The sequence below is a fragment of the Haemaphysalis longicornis genome, unplaced genomic scaffold, assembly GCF_048455015.1.
Source record: "Haemaphysalis longicornis isolate Haplotype H1 unplaced genomic scaffold, Haemaphysalis longicornis Haplotype H1 scaffold_1, whole genome shotgun sequence".
Lineage (NCBI taxonomy): Eukaryota > Metazoa > Arthropoda > Arachnida > Ixodida > Ixodidae > Haemaphysalis > Haemaphysalis longicornis.
In genome coordinates this window covers 95109867-95132008 of record NW_027526203.1, presented here as the reverse complement: position 1 = coordinate 95132008, position 22142 = coordinate 95109867, and the positions used below count along the sequence as shown (strand labels likewise).

The 22142-nt window shown below is 44.9% G+C and overlaps 1 protein-coding gene across 1 annotated transcript in view; it reads left to right on the top strand.

The window, feature by feature from the left end:
- Nucleotides 1-19157, top strand: part of LOC144178212 (nose resistant to fluoxetine protein 6-like) — a 216268-nt gene extending 197111 nt beyond the window's left edge. The window contains exons 14-15 of the mRNA XM_077705894.1: nucleotides 15839-15981; nucleotides 17021-19157. Coding sequence (XP_077562020.1) covers nucleotides 15839-15981; nucleotides 17021-17230 — 353 coding nt within the window. The 3' untranslated portion in view covers nucleotides 17231-19157. The remainder of the gene's footprint in view (nucleotides 1-15838; nucleotides 15982-17020) is intronic.
- The last annotated feature ends 2985 nt before the right edge of the window (nucleotides 19158-22142 follow it).

Below are 22142 nucleotides of genomic sequence, written 5' to 3'. Positions count from 1 at the left end.
ACTTAATTTGCAGCACACAGCTTCGGTTTGAGAGTCCCATAGCATATATTCATGAAAAACAACTCCTTAAGTCTTAGCAGTTTGGGACAGCTGAATTTCAACATTGTTTAGGTTAAGTTTACTCGAGATGTCACATTTTTTGTTTTTCGCACGAAAAAGGACCGCCTTGGTTTTTGTGCTGTTGATAAGTAGAGAATTTTGGTGGGACCATTTGTGTAGTTCGCCTAATGTTTGGTTCGCTTTCTGTATTAGTTCATTGCTATCACCGCCCGTAAAAAATATACTAGTGTCGTCAGCATAGATAATATATTTTGCCGATTGATCTATATTTATGATATCATTTATGTAGGCATTAAATAGCAGAGGACCTAGGATGCTGCCCTGAGGTACTCCGCATTTAATTTTGTAGGGTGAAGAAAGTTCACTTTGTATGCACACACACTGATGTCGATCCGTTAAAAAGCTTTTAATTAAATCGTAAGCAATTCCCCTGATACCGTAATAAGATAATTTTAGCAGCAGAGTATCATGATTAATCCTGTCAAATGATTTTGTAAAATCTACAAATATTCCCAGAGTTAGCTTTTATTCTTCAATATTACCTAGTATAAACTCTTTTTGGTTTAACAAAGCGGTCTCAGTCGATAGACCTGGCCTAAAACCATACTGAGAGGAATTTATTATGGAGTGTGAGTCAAAGAAGTTAGATAGCCTAACAAAAATAATTTTCTCAAGGGGCTTCGAAAATATGGGCAACACAGATATGAGCCAATAATTATTCATAATATTTTTATCCCCGTTTTTATGAATAACAACTACCTTAGCATTTTTCAATCGTTTAGGAAAAACTCCTGTGCCTAAGACAAGGTTATTTATGTGAGTTAACGATGGCAGTAGCATATCAAAGACGAAGGCAACCGGCTCCATTTCAATACCATCGATGTCCTCACTTTTGCGTTTTTTAGTTTCATAAAAGTACTAGCTACCTCAGATTCATCAGTGGGGCCGAGGAAAATTGTAGTAGCTAGAGGTGCGGGCAAGTAGCCTATAACACTGGTGTCGTGGATGGTTTCTAGAGAATAGGTAAAGTGATCATTAAATTTGTTTGCTAGCGCTGTACCTTTGTAGACGGACTGTCCATTTCGCATATGTTTGATGTAGGTTTGCGAAAAAACAAAAATGAATTAAGTTTTTTCCACATGTACTTAACATCTGTGATGCCCTGAAACATACTAAAATAGTAGGCATTCTTCGCTTGTCTTAGAATTTTAGTTAAGCGGTTTCTATACGTCTTAAAACATGTTAATACATTTGGATCGCGGTTTTTCAAGAAAGATCGGTATAAATTGTTTTTAGTGCTAATCATTTGTATGTGGGTTGACGTAATCCATGGCTTACGAGCCCGTTGTGGTTTTTTAGCTTCTCTGTAGGGAAAACATCGTTTATAAACTGAGGAGAACTTTTCGATGAAACGGTCATAAGCCGTATCTGCCGAGGTACATGCAAACACACCATCCCAACTAATGCATTCGAGTTTGTTGCGAAATCTGGAAAAGGTATCCACCGTTATGGCTTAAAAAGTAAGCTTTATATTTGGTTCTTTTGGGCAGTAGCGGCGGTCGGAAACTAAAAATATGGGCAGGTGATCGCTAAGTGATACGTCAACAGTACCGGAAAGAAGGCTATCCAAAGGCAGGTTGGTGACGAAAAGGTCAATAAGTGTTGAGCTATGGCAAGTGATGCGGGTGGGGACTGTTACGACATTGAATAAGAAATGAGAATCAATGAGGGTAGATAATTCTGCCTGTCTGGGAGATTTCTGCAGCATATCAATGTTTAGGTCCCCACCGAGAACTAATGTGTATTGTGCGTTTACGAACACAAAAATGGCATCCAAACATGAGAAAAAATTTTCCACGTCACCATTAGGGGGTCTGTAAACCACGACAAAAATGAACTTTCAGCATTGTATATTTATTGCTTCAATATCGGCAGTAGACCAGGAGAGTTCATTAATGTGTTTGTAGAAGACATAATTGAGTGAAAATGCAAACACCACCACCTCTCTGCGGTTGTCTGTGGGAACAAACAATGTTATAGCCATTTAAACATATTATGTCATGGTCAGTGAACCAAGTTTCAGTCATCATGATAACAGAGAAAGAAAAGCCAAACTCGTCGAGAAAGATACAAAATTCGTCGTATTTCCTGCGAGCGGATTGCATGTTTAAATGCAAGAACGTTAGAGGCGATACATAATATTCTACAATCGTTTGCCCAAGCGTACGTGGACCAACACATGATTTATTCATGTTTGAGTTTTTCAGTGCGGCCATAATAACGCGAGCACATGTGAGGCCGTGCATGCAATATAGTGAAAAATCTAAAATACCCAGTGCAATAGATGCATATTATTGTAATAGATGCTTATTACAAGTTCCAAGTTTAGAAATCTTGTGAGCTGTTTGCGATAGAAGGTACTGCCGCAGTTTGCAAAAACAGGTGCAGAGAAAACAGACATAATTGACCACCAGTAGAACACCAAGGGGGCGTGTAAAAAGCTGTCAAGAATCAAGAAACACTTCGAAGACATAACAGCAACGTGAAGTGTCCAAAAATATACAGAAAGGAAACAAAAAGTACAGAAAAACGACCGCGGCATAAAAGATATAGTTGATGCGAATCGGCGGGGGCACAGTTTGTAATTGCACGGGGCTATCGAACAGTCGGACGGTATGGGTGTGACAAGCTAACGCTGTCAGCTTGATTAGATAGCTCATGAGGACAAGGGGAATGTTTAAGACGCGATGCTGCGGTACCATGTCCTTTATGGTGAACTGCGCATTTTGGCGACATCTTCGCTGCTCAGAATCCTTATTCGCGTGCCGTTATCCATTTTCCTGGCGTAAATCTTGCCATTCTGTACCCAGACATACTTCCAGCCCGACTCCCGCTTACGCGCAGTAGCCTGGCCAAGTAGGCGCTTCAGTTCAGGACAAAGATGCTCATTTACGAATACCGGTTCCTCTGAGCCAAGTCCCAGGTCCGAACATTTCAGACGAGCGGCACGGGCTTTCTGTAGAAAGTTGTCCCGTTGCTGTCGTCGCGCGAACTGAACCACGATTTTCTGTTGGGTGTCTTTTTTAGCAGTTGGTACTCTATGAATAGCTTCGAAATCAGCTTCAGCAAGCGATACTTCCACTTTTCCACCGATTCTGATGAGTAGATCAGTTAAGCCCTCTGAGGCGTTGTCTGGAATTCCTTTTATTTCTATATTCGCACTACGCGAGTACTGCTCAGCTTGAAGAATTCTCGCTTCGTGGTCTTTAACCTGTCGTGCAAGTTCAGCGCACAGTTCTTCAAGTTTCGCGTTTGATGCTTTAAGTACCTGGTTTTCGGCCTTAATTTCTTCATAGTGTTTGTCGCAAAAGTTATGAAAGTATTCATTTCTCTCAGTTCTTTACGGACGTCCTGATCGAGCGATTCTCTTAACTCCTTGAAATCAGCTCGAAGGTCACGCTTAAGTTCATCAAACAGGGCTCTCAGCTCCTTGGCCATGGTTCAAGAAAAGGCACATCAACCAAGAAACAGTTCAATTTCGGCACCAACAGCAACCCGCCGCGGTGGCTCAGTGGCTAAGGCGTTACGCTACTGAGCACGAGGTCGCGGGTTCCATTCCCGGCCGCGGCGGCCGCTTTTCTGATGGAGGCGAAAAGTAAAAACGCCCGTGTGTACGAGATTTCGGCGCACGATAAAGATCCCCAGGTGGTCAAAATTAATCCGGAGCCCTCCACTACGGCGCGCCTCATCGTCTGCGTTGCGTCGGCGCGTTAGACCCTTAAAATCAAGCAAGCAGCAAGCAAGCAAGCAAGCAAGCAGCAGCAGCAGCAGCAGCAGCGACAGAATCGATAGGAAGGACTGCAGGAATTTTGCACAAACCTGCAGCAGATTAGTTAAAAATGCTTCAGTCGACGTTCTTCGCTGCTGCCGTGCTGCCAAGTGACCGGTGAAGCTGGTGAAGCCGTCACCCAGGGGTTTTGTACGCCTGGCGCTGGGCGGTGAGCCAATCCACGACTGGTGATTGCAGAAACGTCACAGTAGCAGACGGCACGTTTGCCGTGACGTGCCACTGAAGATAGCTTGATCTGCGCCGTACGAAAAACAGCCGCAGCGAGCTGCAACGGCCAGTATCAGCAGCCCTGCACCAGATAAGTTGAAAATGCTTCAGTCGACGTTCTTCACTGCTGCCGTGCTGCCAAGGAAGGAAAGCTTTAAACGACACCCACACAACAACTGCCCCTGCTACGTCACTTGGATTCACACACGTGGCTCTACAAACAGTGAAACAAGAGATTCTGCCAGCCGTTACCTAAAATTCGCGGGGGCGGCGTCACGAACGCAGCAGCGTCTGCCACGGCCGGGCTAGAGCGGCGGACGCCGCCGCTGTAGCCCAGCCGTGAGTCGGCGGAAACAAAACGGCGAGGAGCGTCTTTCAAAGGGTGAGACATCGGAACCTAGCCATCCTGATGTGCTAGCTCGGGGCTGCGGCAGGAAATAGAACACAACCGCGCAAGCTGAGGAGCGCAACGCTTTCCACTGAGCATTCGTAGTGGGTTAGTTTTTGATCGAACACGACTATGATGCTTCGGAGTGAATATAAAAGAGGATCCCTAAAATCTACTGCGCGTGGTTCACCTCGCCTTGTAAGAATACCTGAAAAAGATTAATCTAATTGTAAGGGTGCAAACTTTAAGAGCGCCACCCACCTCACCGCCCGCTTCTCGAATACAAACGAAAACAGAAAGCACATGCATAAATGCAGCACGCACACACACTGGATATCATCTGGGGCTGCCGCCTGGACTCCGTACCTAAGTATTCACACAAATGGATGGCGCCGCTTCGTGACAAGGAAAGCAGTAAGAAAAGAAACTACTTGAACAGCCACATTGTAGCAAATGAATAGTCCTGAGGAAGACAAGGACGGACAGAGGGGGACATATACGGGGCGCTATGCCGGGAGGTGCGTGGGGCGCTAGCGCCCCGTGTATGTCCTCCGACATTGCGCCACATCTGTGACGCCCACGTGTCGTCCTTGTTTTCATTATCCCTCTTCTTTTGCTGCATGGTCGTGCCAACAAGCCCATTCTGGCGCTCTCAACAGGGACTTTTGCGGCAGTGACGCCCCGCTGCTGCTTTTTTCCCTCGGGCACATGTTGAGAGGACTCTGCTCGGCGCCCCCTCTCAAGTGGCGCGCGGGGCACTTGTACCCCCTTGCCCCCCTTAGTTACGCCACTGGTTTCAACACAAACAGAGAAGGGGTTCGCTCAGGAGAATTTTTCAGAGACGCTCATTTCCAAGTCACGATCCTTCACGCGATTCCTCAGTGAAGTCACGAAGTCACGATCCTTCACACGATACAGGACATGTGATCTGCGTGCCTTCAGCTACCCTCGGAGGAAACTGCTTAGGTTCTTTTTTGATGTCACCCAGCATCGAGTGCCTAGGCGGTAGTAGTTCTTCCGTTCCGTGGAGGTAATTTTCGACTCTCTATTCTTCATGGGCGATACTGTCTATTGTATATATGCTACTCCTAGCTGCACAGTAGAGTACGGCGTGTTTTTTTGGGTACAAATAAAAAATTCCCTGGGGCAAACCCTGTGAAATGCAGTGTTCAGAAACAAGGGCGACACAAATACGTCTTGCTTCGACATGAACCCCCGAAGCCTCAAGAAGAAATGTCGTTAGGGAGGTCCCGGGAATCGAACCAGGGACCTTTACGCCATGCAACCGGCAAACTGGCAATCTAATCACTCGGCCACCCCAAAGGCCCCACTGGTACGAGTTTGCCGCGGTGAGGACAATGGCATGTCCAGCCAATTGCAAATAAAAGGAAACGCTTCCCGAGTTCGGAATCGAACCAGGGTCCCTCGCGTTATAAAATCGGCGTCTATCCGATTCAGCTATTACTGCATTCTGGGCGCACAATATTTCCTTTGGGTTAGTAGCGCGGGCATTGGCTTTGGACTTGGTCGCAGGTTGTAGCGCATAGTAATGTGGTCCACTTTCGGAGAGATTCGTAGGCGTGCGGATGAAATGATCCGTGCCTGCCTGTCGTGGAGAAATTTAGCGGCAAGTTCAGATATAATTGTGAGGTGATGACACATGAAGCGGAAACTTGGCGCCTTACTAATAAACTTGAAAGCAAACTTATGTCGGTTCGAAGAGCCATGAAAGGCATAATTATGGTAGTGACACTTAGAGACAGAAAACGAGCTTCATGGGTCAGAGAACAAGCTAGAGGAGAACATATCATAGTTCAAATAAAGTAGAAGAAATGGTCTTGGGCTTCCCACGCAATTAGGCGAAATGACTCTCGGTGGACGACCACGGTGACAGAGTGGACACCAAGAGACGTATCCAGAAGAAGAGGAAGGGAAATTACTCGATGGAGGGATGAAACGAGAAAATTGGGAGGCAAAGAATGGACTCGAGCGGCACAGGACAGGACTGGTTGAAGTTAGATGGGAGAGGCCTTCATCCTGCAGCGGACCTAGTGGGCTGTGGGACAGATGATGATGATGATGGAACAGCTGCATCTCCGACAAAGAGGGAGGGGCGCTAGCTCTGCTATTTCTCCACGCTTGCAGCACTAGTGCGAGGTGTGCCAATTTTTTCATCACCCTATTAAAGAAGAGAAAAACAAACAAATCTCTTGTGTCTAAATTATAGCGTGCGTTCCCCCCGCACAAAAAATCCACATTTTCCTGAACACCATCTGCCAGCGTTGTCAGACGTTTTATTACCATACAAAGGCCTCGTGCATGTTGTGCGACCATTCACAGGAAAAAACTTTGGGATAGCACAGCTGAACTAAGAGAGAAGGGGATAAAAGTGACGCAGTCATTCGACAAGATCAAAGTCGATGGAAAGCTATTTGTGTGGGACGACACTCTTGGATCGAGAGTCCCTTTCCCTCCGCAGTGACGATTGCCATCAGACCATGACCGAGCTGATGGCAAAGAAAGGAGCGACCCTGATGTGCCCTCACACATGATTTCTAAACCCTTTTCTGTTTTGAATATAAATGCACGAAGTATTTTAAACAAGCCTGATGATCTGGAAAGTGTTCTCACCATATACGATCCTGACGTCCTCGGCCGTAACAAAACCGTAGCTAAGTGACGAAATTCCAGACTCGGTAGCGATACCCAGCTCCCACGAAATCTTTCGCTGCGACCGGGCTTCGAAAGGTGGGGGTGTGGCACTAATAATAAAAAAAAGGCCTGGACTATACTCCCTTTCCCCAACACGAAAACATTGAAATGGCTTGCATTGTTCTTCACCATCCGCAACTCAGCATCTTCATCAGTGTATTTTACAGGCCACCAAATTCGAACGTTACAGCACTTGAAGCATTTGCAGATTATGTAGGCGAGTATGCCAAGCGGTACGCGCATATGGTACTCTCCGGAGATATTAATCTGCCCCGAATTGACTGGGATTCGATGCGTGCCGTTCCTACCTGCGATCATTCCGAACTACTGCTTGATGTTGTTTTTTCTTGTAAATTAGACCAAATTGTGCAAGAACCTACTCGTGTTTCAACAAACTCAAGGTCACTACTTGATCTCGTGTTTCTTTCTGAATCCATAACGGGTACCTCGACGTAAACGGATTATGGTTGCATTTCAAGACGGCCGTGCATACTTGTATTAATAAATATGTCCCACAAAAACAAAGAAAAATTAACCGCCAAAGCCCGTGGATTACGCGTGACATAATTCACTTAAAACGTCGTGTTAAGCGTCTTTGCAGAGCGCCCAAAACCCCTAACGTGTTGCCTTCTCTACGGGCAGACCTACGGAAAAATATTAAAGAATCAAAGTATCACTTTTTTAATGTTAAGATGCACGGCTTTCTTCCCACCAACCCTAAGAAGTTCTGAACTCACATGACCCAAAAGAAAGACCCAGTAGGGAAAATTAAAATAAACGACAGGGAAGTGTCCTATGCCTGCACGATAGCAAGGGCTTTTAATGGCTTTTTTTCGTCTGTATTTGTACGTGCGGCCCAGTGCTGCACTCATTTCAATATTACTGGCTTTGACATTCCCGGTATAACTATTACCGAGCCGGGAATATTTTCGACTTTGCTTAACCTTGACCCTAAAAAGTCCGCAGGTCCCGACAACATACCAAATGCATTCCTTTACCGGTATGCAGACTAGTGCTCGAAATACCTTTACATTATATTTAACGAAAGTTTACTAAGCGGTGTGGTTCCAGACGATTGGAAAACTGCAAAAGTTACTCCTGTGCATAAATCCGGCAAAAAACTCTCTGTGAAAAACTACCGCCCCATATCCCTTTTGTGTACAGCCGGTAAAGTATTGGAGCACTTTATATTTAAACACCTAGTAACGTATCTTGAGAGCAACATGTTTTTTACGAGCAATCAGCACGGTTTTCGACGTGGATTTTCAACGGTTACGCAACTAACACACACGAGTAACGACATCTCAACAGTTTTGGATAAGGGGGGGCAAATTGACGCTATATTCTTGGATTTCGAAAAAGCTTTCGATCGAGTACCCCACAGCAACCTAATGTTGAAAATTAGAAACTTGGTCAAAAATGAGAAAATACCTCAGTGGTTGGACTCCTACTTATCAAGCCGGTATCAGTACGTTCAAATAAGTGAGTCTACCTCTCAGTTGTCATCAGTTGTTTCTGGAGTCCCACAGGGCTCCGTCTTAGGTCCGTTGCTTTTCATTATCTATTTAAACGATTTACAGTTCGACTGTCCGGTGCGTTTCCATTTCTTTGCCGATGACTGCGTTGTATATCTCCCTATTGAATCGGAAAATTACCAGCAAGTTCTCAACAAATACTTAACAGCTGTTAGTAATTGGTGTGCCGATTGGAACATGAGCCTCAATACAACAAAGTGCCGCCAAATGACAATAACGCGCAAGAAGTGTCCGCTTCAATATGCTTATAAAATTGGCAATATTGAATTGGAGGTTGTTAACGAGTTCAAATATTTGGGTGTAACCATGACATCAAACTTCACCTGGATCAAACACATACACGACATTACATCATCAGCACTGTGCAGACTTTGGCTACTAAGAAACGACTTCAGCACTGTACAAGCAGAACGAAGACCGTTGCGTATACTACGCTGGTCCGCCCCTTGCTCGAACATGCAGACGTTGTTTGGGACCCACACACAAAGACGGATTTAGGATGCTCGAACGGGTAGAAAAGAAAGCGTTGCGATTTATTTACAACGCATACAGCAGGCGAGTATCCTTGACAGGACTGCGCAGGCGTTCTGACCTACCAACACTAGAGTCCCGCCGCAAATTAAATCGACTTAAATTATTACACAGCATAGTCAATGGTTATTCAAAGCTTGACTTCAATACCTACCGAAATTGAACATGTCACGCCCCACCCGGAACACGCGCAACAAAAGAATCCTAATGCCTTTCACGAGAACAAACGCTCACCGTCTATCCTTTTTCCCGAGAACGATAGCAGAATGGAACACTTTGCCACGCGACGTTACTAACTTAACTAATCAAAATGTTTTTTCGACGGCTTTGAAAATTGTGTATGATTTAAGTGCTAGTCTTGTTCCCCTTCTGTTCTGTGAAACTAATTTATTTCACGTGTTAGCTTGCAACCATGCCACTAGCGCACACTGCTCGTTTTTTTTTTTTGCGCAGTGTTTTCTTGTCTTCACATGGCAGTCAGATTTTTTTTTCGCACATCCTGGGCAATGCGCGCAGTGTACTTTCTTGTGTTTTGCATTGCCGGTTTTATTGAATACTCATGTAGGCATTTCATTTGTAACGAGAATTACTGCTGCTTTGCGAATGGTGGGCCGTGTACTGATTGCGTGCGCTTGTGTGTCGTAACACTCTGTAAGCTTACGGCATCCCTGTGAACCGCGGGCCGTGTTACTGGTCGCGTGTAAACTCTGTGTTCGTACTCCGCACTGTACCACTCCTGCACTGGCTGCCAAAGGGCGGCTGGCAGTATTAAATAAATAAATAAATAAATAAATAAATAAATAAATAAATAAATAAATAAATAAATAAATAAATAAATAAATAAATAAATAAATAAATAAATAAATAAATAAATAAATAAATAAATAAATAAATAAATAAATAAATAAATAAATAAATAAATAAATAAATAAATAAATAAATAAATAAATAAATAAATAAATAAATAAATAAATAAATAAAACTAAAGAAATTGACAGTAAACAGTGTCGTTCGGGTGAAAAGTTTCGCTAATACGTCTTGAGAACAGAAACGAGCGTTGTTTTTTTAAATATCGTCAAATTTCAATGTAGCAAAAGTACATAGTGCAAATATCGACAAGAGTGGTTCAGTGGGCTGACAGAGATCGCTTGCTCGCTGCAAAGAGTCTCACCTACCGCGGTGGCTAAGGGGTTGCGCTGCTCAGCCAAAGGACGCGGGTTCGATCCCGGCCGTGGTGGCTGCTTTTAAGATGGAGGCGAAAAGCGACAACATTTCGGCGGACGTTAAAGATCCCCTGCTGGTGGTCGAAATTAATCCGGAGTCCTCCACTACGGCGCGCCGCGTAGCCCAGGCAGAGTTTCGGCGCGTTAAACACCACAATGCATCAATGAAAATAATCTTTCCTAAATGGTGAAACCTTCTGAATGCTCTCAATGAGTTAGCTCACACGTGTTTGGGAAAGGCGGCTTTATAATTAAGGGAAATTATCTTCCTAATAAGGTGACATCATAAGCAACAGCCGTTCGTGCACGCACGTATCCCTAGCCCTATCTGCGCTCAATTGTTCGGTTCTGTGCGGGGTACGATGTTGCACTGCTTCAATATAACCTATTTCTTGCAAAAATACTGCGCTAAATTGAAATTACGAAGACGAAGGACGGCGGAACACACGATGCAGACTTACGAAAGCGTTACGACTTACGGTGGCCTTACGATGGCCTTAAGAACTTAACACAGATAGGGTTTTGTGCGGGGTTTTGAACGTTTATGTTTCTATGTTTATATTTCCAGTGTTTTCCGATAGGGTCGGAACGTAAAAGCCAGTTGATATGCGGTTTCGTAAGTCTGCATCGTGTGTTCCGCCGTCCTTCGTCTTCGTAATTTCAATTTAGCGCAGTGTTTTTGCAAGAAATAATGTACCAACTAGCCCAGAAGCAAGCTCTCATTGAATATAAACTACTTGCCCGAGGAAATGGTTAGTTTTCTTCAGTCCGCTGTGGTAATAAATCCGTACAACTATATTTGTTCATGAACTTACTGCCTTGCTGATGTGTGAGCTAGATGAATTTTGTTGCTCTGTGGGCCAGAGGCTGATGACGACATGCCCTGTTATATTCCGAACAAGAGATTTATGCAAGGTGTACTTTTTAAACCAGGCTGACGGTCGCACCCTCTGTAATGTTTTAAACAAGAGATCTAAGCTTGGGGTACTTTTTAAACCACTAAAAACCTAAATAACTGACGCTGCTACGGCACTATTTAATAACTTGCCGGAACGCTCAGGGGAATATGTCGCCAAAGTAAAAAACACGTCTTCTTCTGTGGCCCTATCACTACAAATTACGTTTCAAACCTTTTTAACCGACGTTTTTGCGATGTACAGAATATAGGTAAATAACATTGGTTTGGGAGCTTTTTGTACGAGCCCTGAGAAAGTAACTACAACCGAAAAGAGGTGATCAGTTGGAATTGCATTCACAAAAGAGTAAAAGCGTGGAACGCGTGACTAACAGAGAGAAGAGGGGACAAGCACATGCGCCCGTTTTATTATAGTCCCCTATATAAGCCCGCCTATATTGCCCCTGAAAATGTATCCCAGCAACACCTGTGTGTATAGAAGTGAAAATGACCTTGAAGGGGCTCAACGTCTAGCTTTCTTCAGTTATAGATGAGATCTTATGGATGTATTACAAAAGCCCAAGGTACTTAAGATCTGTTAACATGCTTCCTACATTGCGCTTTAAGATATTTTCTGCCAGCAACGCTTTTCCGTATAGCAACGAAGCCGACTTCGATTGGACTAGTGAATCAATGCCGCTGAATCACGGCCTTAAGCATTACCCGACCATTCCCCCTTCGGATTTCTGATTTGTCCGGTGTTTAGCATTTTTAGTTGTTACGAACCGAATAAGTATAGCAGCAGTGCAGGTAGATCAAACCGAAAGCAAAGATATCAGCAAAAAACCAAAAAATTTCTATCATTATCTGGAAAAGGCTCCCGTGGGCATGGACGTACGCGTCTTTCTGATTGCGGTATGGCAGTATTACGTGCCGTGGCCAGATATATCAACAGCTGTAAATTGTCGTATTTAATGCGTGTGAGTTTCCGAACATGTTTAAGTATGAAAGGTGCATTCACCACACGTTTGTTGACTAATAAGCGACCTCTTCGTTATTTTTGTTAAGGTGTATTCGTAAAGATTGCAGGAAACGGCCTCATCTTGTAGCTGATTATCACCTATAGGCTGCAACGTACTCCTTGTTTTAGTGCTGAAAAAAAGTTTGTTGGCTACAGTCTTTCACGAAGCACATTTGACCAGTATGGCCCTAGTTTTGTACAGTTTGTAACGTACGTGATCAACTCCTGCAGGCCGGAGGGCTTCTACTCATTTACTTTGGACAGGCAATGCTATCATAAAGTACTTAGGCCGAGGAGACGGGAGAATGAAAGTAATGCGTCGCTTTTGGTTTTATCTGTGGTTCGCGTACTCGTCATAAAGTCATCATAAACTCCGTGATACCGTCCAGATGAGGTATCACATATTGGTGGAATTTTAGCACGTGTCATCGGCTTAGTCATATTATTCAGACATGGCGTATCAGACGTCACAGACCCGCCTTGTAAGTGCGAATTCTACAGTATGCGACACTAGAACGACTGTATGCTAGGTGATTGGGCCTGATAAAGGATTCTGGCCTCATTAAAACAACCCGTCTCTGATTCGCGTGGCACCGAATGCGTGTACACCGACATTTCCCAGCGTCCGCAGTTAACGGGACGTTTGGGAAGATTGTGGCGGGTAAAGCTTTATCAAAAGACGGAAGTAATTGATCCGCCTTCGATCCTGGAGACGATGTGCCACGTGTGGCAATTAGAAACCGGAGCGACCTGGGAACCAGCAAGAACAGTTGCTTCTGACGTATTACACATTTCGAGTTGACACTGGTGTATAACGTGAGAATGAATTCAGGCCTTCATACTGTCAAGTCGCTGCTTCTCATTTACACCCTGTTGCTTCTGGCCTTCAAGCTGTGGATAGGGTTGATGACACTGGTGTAATACATCAGAATGAATTACCAAACCGCCACGACCTGGAAACCATCAGGAACAGTTGCGCAATCTGCGTTACTACTCACTGGGTGGCTCTGTATACCTGGAAAGGCAAAAGGAGCGCTCTCAGCGTAGAATCAGCAATAATTTCCAGTGCTTGTGAAGGAAAATGGGTGGCCGCGAGCCGGGGCATGGTACACGTAAAAAGGACGGAAGCCCGGATGTATGCTTACCTCAGACTGACAGCTCCGCCAAGGATACTTAGCTCCCGCGAAGAAGTAGCTGCCATGGGGGCAAGCCAGCTCTTGCGCGCAAGCGTGAGCTCAAATGTTAAGCGCGAGCTTGTCCCTGTGGTGTTACTCGAGGTCCCGAGATCAAGCGTAATCCGGCAGTGGATGCCGGGGAAAACAGAGTGCAAAGACCGAATATCAGTCAACGTCTACATCTCCAAGACAAGCATCGGCATCTGAAAGACTATTCCGTGAATCTTGTTAGCGAGATTAGTGAACGCCCTACCACGGTAAATTAAGGCATTCATCACGTTTTCGCAGCTGACACGGTTACAGTAACCCTAGTGGTAGTTTTTAATTCTTATTTTTCGCCGTGATAAAGAACTGTCACCGTGTCTTAGTTCAGGACTGATAAGCATGCTCATAACAGAAGAATGCTTCGGAATTTCTGTGGGCTGCATAATACACTGCGTCGCGGCTTGTTGGTCATGACGCTTCACCAGCACTGCGTATTTACATGCTCGAACGAAAAGCTTGGAAATGTACAGCATAATTTTAGTTTTGCAATTCCATTTGATAAATTTTTGCCCACGTGTAGTGCAGAAAAAGAGGACCTAATTATCTGCATCATTTCGCGCTGACATAAAGGACTACGAAGGTTCACGTACCAACAATTTGTAAAATATCAAAATCCTGTGCGCAGAATTTCTTCCTCCAAGTTGTGTAGTGAAGGACTGCGATGCGCATTCATCAAACCTTATTGTGAACATCCTAAACGAAGTAAATTATTAACTAGTACTTTTTCGTCACACTTGCGTGAGTGAGGTCATTTTGGTGAGGCCTAGTGTTCATACCTGCGGGCACCACTCCAGGTCCACCATGTATAACAGCCGCAGATGAGCCCTACCCTGTTATCCTCTTGACTGCTGTTTATGCTAGTATCAGCCAAAAAGTAACAACAACCGGTTATAAAAATGATAACTTCAAAGGAATAAATAATTGTAGGAACTTAGTACTTATTTACCCTAAGCGAAAGCATTAGCTGCGTTTAAACAGGAGAGACTGGCCACAGCGTAGTCACACATACAGAATTCTTGAATATACACCTGTTAAGAAACTCCGCTGTAGAATATCTGCCTGCCCCCCTCCATTGCGTATTGGTTCTGTGCCTAAAACATTAAATCTGAACTGCAGGGAACAGTTCCTTTTAATAACGAAGTTTATTTACCCAGACTTGTTTTTCAAATTAGAAAACATTACATTAAGAAGATTTCCCAATGTGTTTATGGCACTTAGTTTTCAGCTAGCGGCAGGAGCTGCAAATGTCTGATTACTACTTCTGCTTTCTGTCCATAGGTGGCAGGCTAATCCTGTTACCCCTAAGTAATTTCTCCTGTTTTCCTTTACGCCAGGGAAGTAAACCATGGGTAGCTTTGCGGTGCAATGACCTCAGAGGAATTAGACGTTGCTATCGATTGAATAACTCTAGTATGCACGACCTTTCCGCCAACATCAGGCTAACTTGTAAATAATAGAACCTCAATTAGCTAATAATCATTATAAAGCACCACAACGTGGCACGGTGGAGGCGGGAAGCCCAACACGAAACAGCTTTGCTGTTGCGGGCTCAAAGTTTTAGTGCGCGGGCACTACTTGGTTTGAAGGATTGACTATAGAAGTTCAACGCGCCGACGCTACACAGGCCATTATACGCACCGTAGTGCAGGGCTCTGGATTAATTTTGACCACTTGGGGATCTTTAACGCGAGCCGACATCTCGTACACACGTAGGCAGTACTTGCGTCGCCCACATGAAGTATGTGGCCGCACTCTGAATTCTAGCGCAGTGTTGCAAACCCACACAGTAGCACATACCCGCAAATCAGTATCGAAAATTTCTTCAAAAAACGGCTATCAAAACTCAGTCATATAGATCAGGTCACAAGTTCTATGAATCAGTCACAAAATGAATTAGTCCGCAAGCATGAGCATAAGAAATCTGCGCAGGTACTCTTAAGCCTGCTTCAGTAATACATACCCACAAAGTAGCTCATACCCGATGAGCTGTATGAGAAATTTGTGCTGACTGTTATGCACACTTTAAACAGGACACGTATGGTGTAATTCGACCAGCCTAATGACTTAAGAAAACGAAGTGAGGTTCGTTTGCGTACCTAGAACGAATTTGAAGATTTTACTTGATATTTTTCCACTTATTCCACTCGTAAGGTGTATCGTGTGAAATGCCGCTCTAATTGTTTGTTATTTATGCAGGAATCATCAACACCATCCTGTCGTGGAAACCACTTGTTCCAATTAGCCGCATCTCATTCACTATTTATGTTGTGCACATTTATGTTATTTACCTGAAGCTATGGACCATTCGAGAGAGAATAAGCCCGGACCATTTCCATGTCGTGAGTATCTTTTCTTGCTAAATACTATCGAAGCTCTTTCAGGCGGGCTTCACTTGACGCATAGTTGTTCAGCTGGTGGGTATGCAAAAGTGATCATGTCGATGACTTCGTAGTTTGCCGCTTTGGCCACACGGGACAATTTTCGTACGACTTGAAGCATATAGGCGGTATCAAGCGGTACAAAGAGTGTAAGGGTTGATATTGCAATTAATGTTTTTCGAAGACATTCAGTGATTCACTGTGAAGCAACCTAACAATTTCAAAACAAAACATTGGTTATTTTGCTTTACGGCTTTGTTGATTGCTGCAAATAAATTTTAAAAATTCAAATCCTAGTCTGCCGCGCAGGTGACCGGGATGGCATCTTCGTGAAAGTAAATGTACCGCTTCCAGCTACACCTAATTTGCGTAAGCTGAGTATCAACGTTCAATTTTATTTTCAGGCCGGTAAAATCATAGATGCATTGTAGAGTACTGTCCTGATCAAAACATGCAGAGAGGCAATGTATATAGCAAAAATCACCATTGAGGCTTCTTGGCGGACAGTTAAAAAAGCGTGGAAGCATTTATTGCCAATAGGATGCATCAAAATGTGTTAAACACTAAGAACACCTAGTACCAAATGCACTGCTGACTTAAAGAAAACAGAAAAGTTGAGTTCTCGATACATAATAGATTCTCCATTGTCAGAACAGTGGTACACTGCTAACGGCCGTAAATGTAGCAAAACGGCAGCCCTTGCTGTCATTTTGCGACATTTTTACTAGAATGACAACGGTGTTGCCGTAGCCTTGCAGCGGAAAATCAATACAGTTTTTGCATGCAACCACACGTAAATGTGCGTGTGGTTGCAACGGTCAAAACCTAGCAAAATATTAAAAATTTGCATGAACCGCACCACCTAATGTATTACCTTAACTTCACGTTTTGTTCTATGCATGGCTGAAACAATTACTCTGTGGCGATATTTTGGTGATCACAAACTCCGTCTTTTTTTATCCTCTCCACACCCTCCTCGTCCCTCTCCTAAAACGTCCAGTTCATGTCGGCCATCTCCAACTTCATCGTGGCCGTCATTCTTGGATTCGTGGCGTCAGTGCTTTTCGAGAAACCCATTGTTTGGTTCTGGGACAATGTGACCGGGTCGCACAAGCCGCCTCGCGTTGGCGAAACTGCAGATGTGACCAAGCAGGCCCCGCAGGAATGCCCAACACCCGTCTCCAACGGCGTCAAGAAGGAGCCTGTGTGACAAGATAATTTGATGCGCACTGCTCGAACTGTTAAAGAGCCACGTGGAAACGTGCTACGTTTTTTACATTCAGCACTCATATGTGTGACGCCTATAAGTGCGAAGACATGTGTACAATTCTTGGACACTAGTGTACACTGTGTCAACCATGTTATGTTTCGTTGTGGCTGAAGACAAGTCGAAATGTAAGCATAGAAGCTTGCCTTCGGTGCAGTCGCTGGAAATACGGCATCAGGAGTGGTTCTGAATCTTCATGGGAAAATATTACGCGTTATGTGTTAAACTGGGGCGCCTAGCGCTTGTACATGACAACATGAAATATATGGGAACAGTCCAAGGCTTTAGCTTGTGTTATCGCTCAGGGGAACCAGTTTATCTCCCAATTCCAGCACCAGCTATCAAAACAAATTATGCCGCTACATTAAATCTCCTCTATTTGTATATATAACCTTGGCTTTTGTCAAGTTTACTTACCATTTTTCTGATTTTAGATGAGAGCTTAATAAAACTTTCCACGCTTTGCAGGGCAAAATAAATATTGTGGCCTCTGCAATAAAGTTGACAGAAGGGCAAAGACACACTCAATTGATGATTATACGCAATTCTAATTTAACAAAATCTCCTTTGGAGCATTTGTCATTAACATGTGCTTTGTCCTGGACTTCTGATTGACGTGTAGCGTGATACGACCTGAGAGGAGGTAGCTCTAGTTTAACTTATTTTGTTTAACACGCTTTGAATGTTTTTAGGCTACCCAAACATGCAGCAGATATATCGCAGAGACTGTAGATAGCCCATCTGGCGCTCACTGTCGAAAACTGGTGCAGATAAGGCTGCCGACAGGTATGATGACAGACGACGGACGTATTCCGAAGTTCTCTCATCTCCCTAGAGCCTTTTCAACATTTACTTGTGTAATGAGTTTTTGAGCGCAGTAGGGCATGTGAGCGGATGCGGCTGTACACGCGTCCAGCCCAGGGTGCTCAAAACTGTTCGCCAGTGAAGAACACCCGTGTGGAGCCTCGTGCACGTTGCACTAAAATTGTTCCACTGATCTGTCTGTTTGCAGACAGATGTGTGGTTGGGTGGAAACTCTTTGAGGAATGCGGACCCTCCTTCTGTAATAACAAAATTTCCATGTCAAATTCCGGCAATGTACTAAAAAGAAGAAGCTTACAAAAATGTCAATTTAGTGCAGTGAGTAACTTAGGTCAACTTTGTACAAATGCGGCAGGTTCATTGTTAGTACGGGTGCGTCACTCAGCTTACCGTTAAAGGTACACCGTTAACTCCACCAAATTCATTTCAGAAATTTGTGTTAAAAGCAAAATGGTAGCAGCAGAGCAGCTTCTAATGTTTTTTTGCTTGTAAGTGACATGACTAAGTATAATGAGCCATGCTTTTACGGTCACCTACTTTTCTCCAAATTTCTCCCATCCCCAATGTTGCTGTTCATCCAATCACAGAGGAAAATTCGTTCTGTAACTTTACCACTCCAAGATCAAAAATAGGAGCTACTGCCTACCCCAAACACAAAAAATTTCGTGTTCAACTGTCACTTAAGCTCTTCTATTCGAACAGTTAGGGATGTATTACTCGATCACGAATGGAAGTAATGAGTATTGCGGGGATGTTCGTTGCCTCTAGTATACCTTCTAAACCTGGATGTGTTGCTTGCTATACAAATATTCATTGTTTTGTGAGGAACTAAAATACTACTGCCGGAATTATCTCATCTCGCGCTCCGGGACGCCATTGTGGAAGAAACAGATAGACTATTGAGTATCCGCGTCACAAAACCCGAGAAGTGGTTTACTGCACTAAAGCTACCGAATAGGGCTTTATTTCCTTTTTCGGGATTTTTAACGGCGATTGTGTTCGCTTTTTTTTACGGCAGCGATGTTTATTAAAGTGATGTTACACATTACGTCATGTGTGCTCCATTTTTTTCATAGAATCTCTGAAGGCAAAAGTGGGATGTCGCGTCGCCATTGTAAGTATAGCCTAAGCAAAGAAGGCTGGTAAGAAAGGCCGGAATGAAACACACACTGTTTTTACACCAAAGCTGTTTGCGCTTTGTTGGTCGGAAAATTCCATTTCAGACAAAAAAATTCTCGCCAATCCACCCTGTGAATGTGGTTGGAAAGCAAAGCTTTATACGGCACCCACTACGATTACCCATGCGACGTCCCTTAAATTCACTCACATCGCTCTACAAATAGTGAAATCACAGAAGTGAAATACACTTAACCAAATTATTTATTACTTGAAAGATGTATTCTTGGTAAGGTTAAATCAATGGACTTTACATTAACGATGGTTGGTTGAGTAACGTTGTATTTGTCTATGACATGAGTGGAAACTGTTTTTATAAAATTAAAGGTAGCTCAACCCCGGTATGAGACGATCTTACTTCTCCGTCTCTGCCGCGGCGGACGGCGGCGACGAGATCCGCGGCCGAGGTGGAGGAGCAGGAGGTGGAAGAGCAGGAGGGAATACTTCTATTCAGATTTATGTACGGCCCAAAGTGTAGCCCAGGGGAGTGCTTCCTTCTTCACGGGAGCCCATTTGCAGTCCGCGCGCCTGTGCTCTGTCCACCAGCTGAAGCTGGGTAGGCAGAAAGGGGCTGGACAGAAGCATCTCCCATTGCTCTTGTCGGATAGTTGACGGAAAGAGGGGAGGGTGCTCAGGGCTCAAGTCGCACACCGCGATTATGTGGCGGAGCGTTCCTACTTCTGAGGAAAATATACATTCAGCGTCATAGCCATTTGGGTGCAGTAAGTGAAGACACGTCTGGTGTGGAAAGGAGCCCGATTATATGAGCCGTAGGGTAGTTTGTTGTTCTCTGGAAAGGTCAGGGTAAGGCGAAGGTAGGGCCTGTCTCTGAAGGCGATAATGCTGGGTTATCTCTATGAACCTTACATGCGGGTGACTTTCATCATGCAGCTCCATAGCACGGGTGGTAAAAGCGCAGGCTTGTCGGTGTGCGTATTTGTTGCCCTCCATGGAAGCTCGAGCGGCTGTCCAGATGATCTGAATGGACCCGTTTGGGGGGCAAACGCAGTGCAGTTCAGGACACCTAACCCAGCTGGTGATTCCGGTAGGCGTGTTGGGAATCGGTGACTACCTTCCGAACCCCTGGTTGAGTGAGAGCCAAGGCGATGGCTGCCTCTTTTGCTGCCGTCATTTCTTGGCTCTTCAGTGAGGCACAGGCAAGGAGGTTGGTTGTGGAGGTAGCCACGATGATGGCCTATTGCTGCCCTCGATGTTGGGAGGCGTCTTTGTAGATAATGCATGATCCCCACCGAGGGTGGTGTTCAGCGCCTAAACCTGCACTTGTCGGCGACCCTCGTCATGTGAGAGGTTCATATTTCTAACCAAAGGGAGCATCTCTAGTTCTTTTCGCCAAGAGTCCGAGAGTACACCAAGCGGAGTGAAATTCGGTGCTGCCCAGCCAATCTGGTGAAGCATGCGGTTACCCACCGCAGTTCTGAGTCGGACCTTCTGGTTAGAAAGGTGGCCTTCTATCAGCTCTTCCACCGTGTTGTGGAGCCCGTACTAAGCAGCCTCAGTGTGGACGCACTCATGAGAAGACCAATGGCCTGCTCAACCGCCTTTCTAATCATTATATCAAGCACCTCTGTCTTCCTCGTCGAGAAAAAGACAGGTGGTTGACGTAAGTGACTCTCGAGATGACAAAAGCTTCAATTAATCGAAAGCTACCAGATTACTTTAGGCCTCGCTTCTTGGTGGCAACTCGCATGATCATGTGTAAGATTTGATTGATGTTGGGTTTGAGGCGTTGCAAGGATACGTCACTTTTGGCGTTGGCCTGGAGATGTAGGCCTAGGATCTTGATGCTGGGGCTTGGAGTTTTGGCCCGGATATGAAGAAGTATTTTAAATTGTTTCTTGATGTGTCGTTAGGCGTGAGGGTGGATGACAAGGAGCTGTGATTTTTTACGCGAACAGTGGAGGCCACAGGCTTTAGCACAATGGTGTACGAGAAGTGAGATGTCATGCGTTGGTGTGAGCTTCTTTTAATTTTTGTAACTCTCAGCACAAGCGCAAGGGGCGCACGGGGCTGATAGACGTGCCGTGGGCAGACCTCAAAGCGGCGCGAGAGGTCACGTGACGCTCTCACGTGGCATTCAGCGAGAATCCAAGGAGTAAACCCGTAGATGTGCTTGGTGAGTGCACCACCTTTCTTGTCGGTCTCCGCGTTGGCTAGTTGCTAAATCGGTAAAACAACAGGCTCTCGCCTGGTTATTCTTAGTTCCAGGTGAGATTTCTGGCGGTACCAGTAAATTCTTTTATTTGTTCGCGGGAGTTTTCTGTTGGCACCAACGGTCATGAAAGAACCCTTGAGGGGTAGAGGTAAGAAGCTTTGCTTTAAAAACCCAAGCAGGACCGAGCGGTTCTCGCCAAAGACACCGAGCGCATGCGTCAGGGTAATCAAGCGTGGAGCATAGAGGTGAGTGTTCGTGCAAACAAAAATCCATAAAACAAGCATCGAAACCGCTTGATGGAGTATAAGGCGCCGCTGAACAATGGAACCCCCACCCCCATGCGTTCTGGTAAAGATTAGCATTGCAGCTGCCCTCGAAAAGGCAGTGGGATTGACGTTATTCGAGGGCTAGCGCATGCGTCAGGCTAGGCACGACCCAACAGTTCTCGCCCAAGAGCCTAGCGCATGCGTGAGGACCCAGCATTTGCCGCCAGAAAAGCCGAGTGCAAGCGACAAGGCCCCGGAGAGAGCGAGGAACATTTAATGCCCTCCCCCGCCAGCATGTGTACTCGTTTACAACAGCTGCGATAATCGTCCACTTTCGCAGGAAATGATGGCGCCCATTTTTTCAAGTAGCAAGGGAAGCCTCGAAACAATGATCCCAAAATAAGTTCACAATAACGTG